This window comes from Gadus chalcogrammus, chromosome 2, assembly GCF_026213295.1.
Source record: "Gadus chalcogrammus isolate NIFS_2021 chromosome 2, NIFS_Gcha_1.0, whole genome shotgun sequence".
In the NCBI taxonomy this organism is placed as follows: Eukaryota; Metazoa; Chordata; class Actinopteri; order Gadiformes; family Gadidae; genus Gadus; species Gadus chalcogrammus.
Window position 1 is genome coordinate 14936479 of NC_079413.1, and position 11626 is coordinate 14948104.

Sequence of the window (11626 nt, forward strand, 5' to 3'; positions counted from 1 at the left end):
AGAGATTATTTAATCTAACCCGATCTAAACTCTATCACCCAAACACTGCGGCGTTTGGGGTTCCTACCTCGGACTCCAGCGCAGCCACGGCCGACAACTATCTTTATTCTGGGTGGAAATAGTAACATAGTTACGCCATTAAATGCGTTTATGGAAACATTTTTAGCGAGAAATGTGCATTTTACTTTCATAATGTTCGCTCGGTGAATGTTTGGCTCGGCTGTTTGGTTTGATAGTTATGACGAAGAGGGAACGCTCCGTTCACTTGCATGGACATGGACTCATCTAGCTGCGTTGGCGCGTTGACGCGTTGGAAGCGTTGAACCGAGTAACCACCACACAATGATCAAGCGTCAGGTTAGACGCGTTACTCGCGTTATCCAACGCGAGTAACGCGTTTGGTGTGGCCGTACCGTAAGACGCATATGTCATGCATTTTGGACGAAGGCCTTTTACTTATTGTCTTGTTCATTGACTACAAAGTGGGCTGCATATTGAAATGTATAAAGATTACCTTTAAAACATTGATTTGTTTGACATTAAAAATAACAACAACGCAGACCATCAGAGCAATTTACCTTAGGTTACTTTGAGCTTGCATAATTTTATTCAGCTCCGGTGTTGGTAACGTAAGGTAAAACAAATCATAATAATGACGATGATGATGATATAATAATTATAATAATTTAATATTTATCTCACTTTGTGCATCTGGGCAACCCAGTCGCCAAAAGCATTCGTTGACAGTGTACGTTTTCGTGAACACTGGATTACGTTGCATTTCAGCTCTGTGGAGGCGCCTGAAGAAGGCACAAACAACAAGGTTATTTTTATAAAAAAGCCGACATAAATTCCTGGTTATATACAATACATAAATTATAATTATTTGGAAACTTCCTATCGCTGCCAGTACGGGGAAGGTGACGGTGATGCAGGGTTATGGAGTTAGAATCATGCCAAAACCCCGCACACACGCAAAACGTGTTTTGCTCAGGCATAACGATTCACAAACACACAAAACGTGTTTTACTCACGCAAAATGATTCACACACACGCTCAGTGCGGTTTGCAAATACAAAACATCATTCACAAACTAATGCATTTTGCTTCAGAAACAAATGCAGTATGTTTTACACAAAGTACAAAAAAAATTCTTTCAAGTACACAAAACAATTCTACAAGTACGGAACACGAAAGCTGCGCGTGGATCGGAATGCATTTGCGCACGGATTGGAATGCATTTGCGCACGGATCAGCAAGGCGGAGAATTAATGCCAAAAGTCACGTGACAAACAAATATCCTGTGATTCACACTACACAACAACAGGTGGCGTTGTTCCTGCCAAACCGCACGGATTCTGTACGGTTTAGCACTTTTACCGCGCCATTCTAGGGCCTTCTTGGCTTTCCATAGAATCCACACACGGTTGGCCGGCGTCAAATAAAGATTTTGGGGAGAAAAAAAGATCGTCCTGGCGGCCTTAAACTGACTCAACAGCGCCACCTGCTGTTGTGTAGTGTGAATCACAGGACATTTATTTGTCACGTGACTTTTGGCACTAATTTTCCGCCTTGCTGATCCGTGCGCAAATGCATTCCGATCCGTGCGCAAATGCATTCCGATCCACGGGCAGCTTTCGTCTTCCGTACTTGTAGAATTGTTTTGTGTACTTGAAGGATTTTTTTTTGTACTTTGTGTAAAACATACTGTATTTGTTTCTGAAGCAAAATGCATTCGTTTGTGAATGATGTTTTGTATTGGCAAACCACACTGAGCGTGTGTGTGAATCATTGTGCGTGAGTAAAACACGTTTTGTGTGCGTGTGAATCGTTATGCGTGAGCAAAACACGTTTTGCGTGTGTGCGGGGTTTTGGCATGATTCTAACTCCATACAGGGTTGCAATCTTCACGGGTTGTTTTAAAAACGGAGTCGCAGGTTTAGACATCAAACGCGGGTCACGGTTTTCTTGGCTACTTTCAAAACCCACCGCAGAAACAGTTGGGTCGTAATATTGTTTAATGTTTATGAAAACACAGTCAGTACTATTAAACACCAGAGTATGGGCGGGGTTGTGCAGTGGACACACATAGCCTACACACAGATCTGGATCCTTGGCCAAAAGACTTGTATGCCCCCCCCCTTTCAATAAATACTACGGCAGAATAAAGAATAAATTCATGCATTATCATTCAACTTGAACATGTGTTTTTACAGTAGTGCATGGCGGAGGGATGACGTGTGTTGGCCAACCCGGAAGTGAGCGTCGCCCTGGGTTCCCTTGACAACATACCAACGGGTTTTTCCATTGGATTTTGGATTATTGCAGAAAATTTTGCATTTTTGAAGCACCTTCTCAAAAACTGAAAATAAATAAATAAATCGTCCAAAGGACGAAATGTAAACCAATGCATTCTGAATGGGAGTGTTTCTCCGATTTTTCCATGCTACACAGAACGAAATGTAAACCCATGCAAATAAAGGCTCCATGGTCATAATCATTTAAATATAATTAATCTCCTGAGTGTGTAGGGTGGTATTCTATTTTTTTTAACAGGGCTGCGTCCATGTCACTTGACTGTCATGGTTGCTATGGTGGTTGCTCCCTCTAATCCTTATATTGCTCTAAAAACCACACGGCAAAGGAGCTGCCGTCAATTGTGTTGTTTTTGTCGTAAACTAGGGGTCTGATGGTTAAAAAATAGACAGATATTCAAAGGTATCCTTAAAAGGCACCTAGGATGTTTTTATTTTCTGCAGTTTAGACATCTTCTGTAACCTATTCTTGAAAGCAAAACACCAAACTCATTGATTTAACGAGGCAGGGTTATTTGAAACAATTTATTAAATAAATATTTGTGAGAGGTCATTCCATCCCCTGAGTTTGCTTCCTAATTACGTCTATTGTACACCCCTACTGTCCACAAGTACCCGCCCCCCCCTTCCCCATATGGATTTGGATAATTATTGCCACGTCCCAGGGGTGGTGGTATCATATGTATGAAAGAGGCTCATTCAATTAGGAGGCCGGAGCCCTAAAGGAAGTGATGGAATAGGTGACTGAGACGAGAACATATTCAAGTAAGTTATACCTTAGGGTCTCTTATATATCAAAGGGGGTCACAAAAGACGCATGCGCATCAACCTGTGGCTCTGTCATGCCAAATTTGTACCGGCTGCCAAATTTGTACCGGGCGCGTCATCCATACGTAATCCATTCCAAACCTGCCTGGCAACAGATGATCGCGTCGTCCGTTGCCTGGCAACGGACGATCGCGTCGAATGACGTGAAAGGTTCACGAACATTCGCGAACCTTCTATCTAGCGATCCGTTACCTGTATTGTGCTATTTTGTCCTTGACCTGCTTTAAACACTCAGTTTACTTGCTAAATTTGATTAAACTATTAAATACAACACAAATATAAAGTAAAAACAAGTGTTATCTAGCGATCCGTTAACTGTATTATGTTATTTCGTCTTTGGCAACATGAGCGCAAATGTTTTTTGAAACCTGCCCGGCAACGGACGACGCGATCATCTGCTGCCAGGCAGGTTTGGAATGGATTACGTATGGATGACGCGCCCGGTACAAATTTGGCAGCCGGTACAAATTTGGCATGACAGCTCCAGCCCTGCAGGGAATGACTCAGCAAGTGCTTCATCTCGTTGCACCTCACCCAGCGGCTCGCTTGCAAGATTTTGGCCTGAAGTTCTTCCCAGACCTACACCGTAGCCATCCAACATGCATACCTGAGAGTCAGGCCTCTCTTTAATAATGACAAAAAGTTACGAGAGAAATGCACATTAACTTTTTGTTATCTCATAAGCGGCGTGGTGCCGGCTCCTTTTGACCTTTTGACCCCAGACTTCTAGAACGTGGCCACAGGCCAACTTTGTCTACACACCTTAAGCCACAAATGTACACCTCCATCCCACAAAAAATGGGGACTAGAAACTAACCTCTGTCTTATGTACATTTGCCCTACTGTTGGAGGTCACTCCCCCTTTCCGGCCTTTTCAAGATAGCTAATGGTGCGTTCGAGTATTCTCTGCGAGCCGACTCGGATCTCGGATCGGACGCCACGCCCACACTAAAATCGTTTTATTATGTTTTGAGCGTAGGTCGTCGGAGAAAACCATGGACGCCACCCGGAAAGCTATTGTTGCGGTAGCATTGGCCGACTACCAGGCGCTCCAAAATAAGTATGTGCTTCACCTACACGACCTCGAGGAAGAATTCTAGGAAGAGTACACAAGACGCGGAAGGTATGTTCATATTTCAGTATATTTAGTGAAGTGAAAGCGTTGGAGTCGCGTGATAGTAGATTGGCATGCTAGCTAGCAGGAAATGGGCTAAAAACATGGGCGAGGTAGCTAAAGGTGACATGGAACTCCTTGCAGATTTGCTCTTCTACTGAACGTTTTTGTCGATATAAATATATGCACTTAAAAGGTAAAGATAATGTGTCATGCATGTTTCTGGAACCTCTGTTGTGCACTGCACCTTTGCACTATGATTCCCTTGCGCCTGTTGGCTTTTTATCCACACTCCTCCTTAATATGTAACATATCATAACCTCAATTAACTGTAGTGGCACATCATTTATGTCTCCCTTTGCTTTTGGGTAGTATGTATGTTGTATGTATGTCAAAGGGTAGTATAGGGTAGGATGTATATATTGTTGGGATAGGTTAGCATGTGTGTGTTTATTTGTATGGATGTCATTGTCTTTGTGCCTTGATGTGTATGCTACTGGACACCTTAATTTCCTTCGAGATAAATAAAGTATCTCTATCTAGCTATCTATTTATTTATACGACAAGTTGTGCAAGATGCAAACTTTGCTGGCAAACTCAGTGAAAAGTAGTATTCACTGTTACATTTTCCCTATTTCTTTTTTCATTCACGTAGGGCTGTTGCTGCAGCTGTGCTGCAGTCCAGACCGCAGGTCATCCTGAAGTCTGGAACGGAGTGGGAGGTCATGCTGGATATGGACGACCATACATTTGCCCGCCATTTCCGGATTAGAAGATCCAGGTTTGAGCAGCTCCTTCGACTGCTTCAGGAGGGCGGCCTGCACAGCAAACACAGCCATGGACTTCCCACCTTGCCTGTTCCCAAAAAAGCCCTCATGTTTCTCTGGTATATGGCCAACCAGAACAGCTACAGAGAGATTTCTGATAAATTTAACGTTTCCCAATCAGCGGCGCACACAGCCATCCTTCAGGTGCTGACTATCATGTCAGGGATCGGCCCACACTTTGTTTCTTGGCCAAGAGGCTGTGACAAGAGGATGTCTTCTGCTGCCTTCCAGCGTACCTCTGGCGTCATTGGGGCAATAGATGGTTGCCACATCAGGATCCAGAGGCCACCCATCAGAGGAGGGGATAACATGAACAGAAAAAGTTATTACTCTGTCCTCCTCCAGGGTATTGTCAATGATGAAGGCCGTTTCATCGACATCTTTGTTGGACCACCAGGCAGGGTGCACGATGCCAGGATGCTGCGGGGCTCCACTTTTTACGCAAACTGGCAGGAGAAGATGGAGGACTATCGTCTGCTCGGTGACAGTGCCTACATTGGTCAGGCCTTCCCCTTCATCATTACCCCAAAGCGCGACAACGGGGCCCTCACCGATGCTGACCACCAGCAGAATTTCTACATCAGTAGGGGGAGGGTGATCGTTGAACAGGCTTTTGGCAGGATGAAGTGCAAGTGGCGCCGCTTAAGAGACCTGCAGAACACCAGGATGGACATAGTGGTGATGATAATCATGGCTGCATGCTTCTTGCACAACTTTGCCCTTGAAACTGTGGATGGCTGTGATGAACACCCCACGGGCTGTCCAAGACACGAGGATGGGAACGAGTAGTTTTGACCATTGTCATCTAATAAATGTATATAGTTTTTTTTACACCTTTGAAACCTTTTGTCAGTGTAAATTTTCTCCCCCTTCAAGTCGTACCTAGAACTGGCTTAAACTTAAATCAACAGTTAACCCAGAGTTAGGCTGGATACATAGCACTCTCCTAACATTACTGTAAAGTATATTCTTTAGTAGAGTAGAGGGCACATGCTACATTAGGTGATGTCATGTTCATGTATTTGTAGGCGTTGTAATACAAAGTGTTAAATTTAATGCTTCACAGGCCAGTGAGGTTTTTCTGGTAACTGGTAACATTCAACCATGATAAGGCTTGGTTGATATTCAAAATAGATTTTATTAAACAATTGCTATTGCACAGAAGTGTGCCTTGTTTCCTCTTCTATCCTCCGGGCCAAGGACAAACAACAAAACAGGGCCCACGGACAAACAACATAACAGGGAAAAGTGAACAGGTGTCAGTGCTTTCAGTGTTCTCAACTATTTACAGTAAAAAGGCATTAAATAAAATATATGAAATTACATATAATATAAAATAAAATATATAATATCTATAAAAAATTTGAACATTAACCAAAATACATTAACACATTAACATTTTCCAATGAAAAATAAACAATTATTTTACATCTTCTCCACCATCTGGCCAAGCAAACTCTGGAGCCCCTCCTGGGCTTCCTTCATTTGTGCAAGGGTCTCAGCGTGCCGTTTTTGGGCGGCCGCTTGGGAGGCTGCCTCGGACTCCCTAAGGAACGTGAACAGGTCCTCCTCCCTCTGGCGCTTGCGTGGCCTCCTTGGGGTGTTAGCAGGGGGCATGGTGGTAGCTGTGCGAGGAGCACCGCGGGATGACGGAGGAGGTGATGGAGTTCCGGATTGAGCTGGAGCGACGGCACTGGTGGACGAGGAAGGTGAGGCATCTGGTGCATCTGGTGCAGACACATTGACCTGCAGGGCCTGCAGGGCACCTGGCCTGCGCACATCCAGGCCCATGGCTGTTCCCACAACAGGGAAGACTATGTCATGGTGACCTCCCATGAAGTCATCCATCTCGGTATAAAACTGAAATTTACTAGGGCCCCTCCCTGTGGACAAATTGTTGTCCTTAACTTTTTTATACGCCTCCACCAACGTGTTCCATTTACGAGCTACCTTGTCTGGGGGAAAGGTACATTTGAAATGGTCGGTCAGCTTGCCAGCAATCTCCTCCCACAGCAGCTTCTTCGAGTTCCTGGCCAGCTTCAGGCGCTGGCTCAGGTCCTGGAGGGACCTGGGAGGGCCCCTACCCTCTTCTTCTAATTGCAGCCGCATGAGGTAAATTAAGAATAGGGTGTGGTCCTTCAAGAAAGTCTCGGTGACAGTTGGCAGTGGGGCATTTGAAGGCAGTGGGTCAGTGGCAGGCAGTGAAGCATTTGAAGGCAGAGGGGCGGGAGCTGAATCAGACAGAAAAGACACATGTGAAGTAAATTCATTATTCCCATGGGAACAATGTCAACTGTCAACTTAATTGTAATACTTTTATTAGTGATTGTTTAGACATATAAATACTGGTTGGTTCCTGTAATGCACTTTGAAGTTTTGAACAACCGTGTGGTGTGCTGTGGGTCTTTTCCCTCCCAGGTCTGCCTCTGGATCTTTGCTTTCTATACCTGGCTCGAGCATTATTGTGGTTTAGGCTGTGCATACTTCATTCTTAATTATGCTTATTACTATCTCACCTGTGCTTTGAATGCACACCAAGCTAACGGAATGCCTGAGCCCCTGGTCCAAGTAGTATGTGCCTGGGTTATCTTGTTTTTGAAACAAGGGCCCAGGAAAGGGACGGGTCCTCTCCTGCTCCCAGTACAGCAGCATGTTGCTCTGATCAACAAACACTAAAAATGAAACGCTGTATATTACACTCTGTGTCTTTTGGGCAATGTTCTAAGATGCACAGTTATCATTCACACTTTATCACACTGCAAATTCAAATAGGCTACCAGTTCAGCACACACTGCAACATTGACATTTCACCCACTGAAAGCACTTTTCTAGAAAAACCGTAGTTTGTTTAGGTAGGCTACATATAACTATATCAGGTTAACCCTTTAGGCGCCGCTTGCCACTAAAGGGCTCATTCTGATACACTTCATCATTCGATAAATGATACTACTACCAGGGTTTTTTCTAAACAAGGGAACAGGGGCGCTGCGCCCCGATACTCCCGGCGTGCGCCATCCTACCGAAATGCTGACTGAACCTGTCAGACTTGGATCTGTACTTACATGCTGCTGTACAACATACACTATTTCTCAAAACGATCTTTTCTCCGCGAAAATATCCCAACACCACCACCTGACAATGTGTCTGATCCTCAAATAACTTATAATTACTCCAAAAATATTCCGATCCGAATTGGAGTTTCCCAGACCGAGTCGACATGCTAACGTTAAAGTTATTAGCAGCTAGCTAGCTAGCTACGATGTATTTGAATGGGTTTTTGGTCTAGGCGCTAAGATGCTAAGCAAGTATACAAGACCATTCCAGTTCTCTCTGCACAAAGCGGTTTCAATGAACGACAGAAATAAACAAATGCTGAGTGTTGATCAAGAGTTTTGCGAGAGCAAAACGAACAGTCGAACAGTCGAACAGGGTTCCCTGTTACCAGGGAACCCGTAGCAGGGAACTAAGTGGCAGCTGCACGGCCGAATTAGCCCAATAAAAGTGTAGTAACCCAGAGAACCAGCTACAACATAGTTTTCATCCAAACGAGCCGTCTTTAGCGAACGGTGAATTGCATTGGCTTCTACGAGCAGTCGGCTTTCAGCCGCGAGCTTAGGGACCGTCTGCAAAGTGCAAAACTGAATTGCATTGGCTTCTACGAGCAGTCGGCTTTCAGCCGCGAGCTTAGCGACCGTCTGCAAAGTGCAAAACTGAAAACGACAACAATAGTAACATTTCTATAGCGTCGCCATTATTGACTCTCGAGCCCCAAAACTTGTTCCATAGAGGCATGGCACAGGAGGTCTACCATGACTAACGCTACCCTGAACCACCTCCTCAGGATCAGTATTGAGGGGCCTGCAATTGATCAATTTGATTTTGACAAGGCAGTGAGCCGTTGGGGCAGTCTCAGGAACAGACGGCTGCTGTTGTGATTTGTCCTACTTGATAAAAGTTTAGCCAATATTTTTGAAATTTGTCGTGTTTATTTACAGGGTAAAGTTGTACAAGTCTACCAAAAGTTGATAGTATTTTAGTTTTTCAGGATGACCACAAGAGCTAGAATTTCTCTCTAAGATAGCCTCAGAATGTACCATTTAATCATTATTTTTTCAAAGGCTTCGCGCCGTGGAAGGGGGAGTCCCCCTTCCACACCATCCCCCGCCTCGGTCGCGTTGCTCAGTCGGCTTTGCGCAGGGGTCTGCTCCCTGCTACTTTTTTTTTCTAGAAAAACCCCTGACTAGTACTATTTTCATTTATATTATTTGAGGACTATTGCACTCATCCCTGCTGCCTTTAGCATGGCCAACATCTCTCCTAAAGACATTATGACCACGTTTACGCTTGCAACAGCCACCTCCGTTCGGGCGAGTGGTAAGGAACACTAATCAAAGCTATATCTGAAACTTTTTTTAACACCCCCAAGGCATCTAACAAGTCCAATCCTACACGCTTCTAGCAGTAACATTTTTTAAATTATGATGACTATTACCTATGACTATTACCTCACCGTACGAAAACGCAGCCATTTGAACTTCTACAATTTTCACTTCATTTAATGCTTCGATGTATCTACTGCATATGTAAGTTATTACAGCAATACGAGTGATTGAAATTGCGTGTTTGTGCGTGTCGCTAGGCAACGTCCTCGGAGCTCCGAGACAGATGGATATTACTGCCCAACCCCGCCCATCCTCTGGTTTTTAATAGTTCTTGTAGTATTAGAGGTAATACGGTAATACGTCGGAACGTTCTGTATACATGTAACCTAGGCAACGAGTAGCGGGAGCCATTAAAAGAACGGAATTCATACCATGCAGTCACGTCTCTACGAGTCTCCTTGATATTTTAATAAATGTTGCAAGGCCAACTGAACAGTTCTGACTGAGTTTTCAAGAAGATTATACAATACATAGTACCTGTGATGACGCGGCTGTTGGCGCGTCCTCACGCGTCCGTGTTGAGGCCGCACCGGGCATTTATCTGACGTGCATTAACCCGTAATCAAGTATAATCAACTATAATCAAGTATCTGCATAGTGTCTGCATATTGTGTGGGGTTTGGTGAATGATGCGATCGTGGGGCGGGTTTGTTTATGGAGTGTTAAAATGTAGAGCTACTCACCGCCGCGGTCAGCTGTGCGATCCCTGCGGCTTCTAGGAAGCGCGCCCGACGGGGGACAGCTATATGGTGCGGGGCGTGTGCGAGTGACGCCGTTGCGTCTCCGCCAAATCAATTATCTTTGTTCGAATATATAAATTGTAAGTAAGTAAGTAAGTAAGTAAGCTTTATTTGTACAGCGCCTTTCACAGACCAGGGTCACAAAGCGCTTCACAGTTAAAACAAAAAAAAATAAATAAATAAATAACAATACACAGTTAAGAAGTACATACAAATTTAAGTTTAAAAGGCCAAGACAACTAGGTGACAAACATAGCAGCCCCAAGTCAGCTAAGCAAAAGCATGAGCAAACAAATAGGTCTTTAGTTGCTTTTTGAAGGAGTCAACAGACTCCATCGAACGCAGAGAGAGCGGAAGATCGTTCCAGAGCCTGGGAGCAACAGCCTGGAAGGATCTGTCTCCTCTGGTCCGGAAACGAGTGTGTGGCAACGTCAACAGATTCTGATCCACAGACCTCAGAGCCCGAGTTGGGGTGTAAGGCTGGATCAGATCACTGATGTAAGGCGGAGTCTGGCCATGCAAAGCTCTGAACGTTAAAACCAAAATTTTAAAATTGATCCTGGACGAAACTGGCAGCCAATGAAGAGCTTTAAGAATAGGGGTTATATGAGTCCTCCTATTGGTGCGAGTCAGAACTCTCGCTGCAGAGTTTTGCACTAACTGCAGGCGAGACAGCTCCTTTTTGTTTAGACAAGAAAACAAACTATTACAATAGTCTAAACGCGAAGACACAAATGCATGAGTGATCAGCTCCAAGTCATTTTGTGAAACCATTTTCCTGAGTTTCGAAATGTTCCTCAGTTGAAAAAAGCAATTTTTGGTCAGCTGTTTACAGTGCTGCACTAATGACATGTCTTTGTCAAACACAACACCCAAGTAGTGGCGTATATAGACGCATGAATAGTAACTAAGGTGTTTAGTTTAATTCATTTAAGATACGTTTGTTTTGAACAGTTTTGAAGCATATTTTGTTGATTTGATATGTAAACACCCCCGCTGATATTTGGGAGATTGGTATGCACCAATCTCGGGTCGGCCCATATAAGGGAGCCGTGTCAGTCCTGACAGGGGGGAGCTAGAAGGCAGAAGCTAGGCCATGCTCTCTGTATATGCTGAAAATGTAAATAAAAGTAATTTTTGCTGCACCACTGCCTTTTCTGCTGATCTCAAGACCGCTCGACATTCTACCCCTTGACATTTGGTGGCAGTGGTGGGATCCAGTGGTCCGCTAGAGTCGGCACTCAAGCGCAAAATGTCCCAACGAACGCGGAAAGGCTCTGCTACGGCGCAGAGAGCAACCAACACGGTTGCAACGTCAGCCGCCCCGTCGGCGCCCTCGTCAGCTTCGGTTGGGGACACC

At 44.5% G+C, this 11626-nt stretch overlaps 1 protein-coding gene across 1 annotated transcript; it reads left to right on the forward strand.

The window, feature by feature from the left end:
• The first annotated feature begins 4205 nt into the window (after positions 1 to 4205).
• Positions 4206 to 5873, forward strand: LOC130402022 (putative nuclease HARBI1). Its single transcript, XM_056606107.1, has 2 exons — positions 4206 to 4266; positions 4927 to 5873. Exons 1-2 carry the CDS (start codon positions 4206 to 4208, stop codon positions 5871 to 5873), a joined length of 1008 nt encoding a protein of 335 aa, XP_056462082.1.
• Positions 5874 to 11626: the final 5753 nt, after the last annotated feature.

Bases quoted from the DNA above. Each gene is read 5' to 3' on its own strand.
- LOC130402022 (XM_056606107.1), top strand. From the start codon at position 4,206: ATGTGCTTCACCTACACGACCTCGAGGAAGAATTCTAGGAAGAGTACA. The intron at 4,267-4,926 runs GTATGTTCATAT...CTGTTGCTGCAG, and splicing joins GAGTACACAAGACGCGGAAG to CTGTGCTGCAGTCCAGACCG.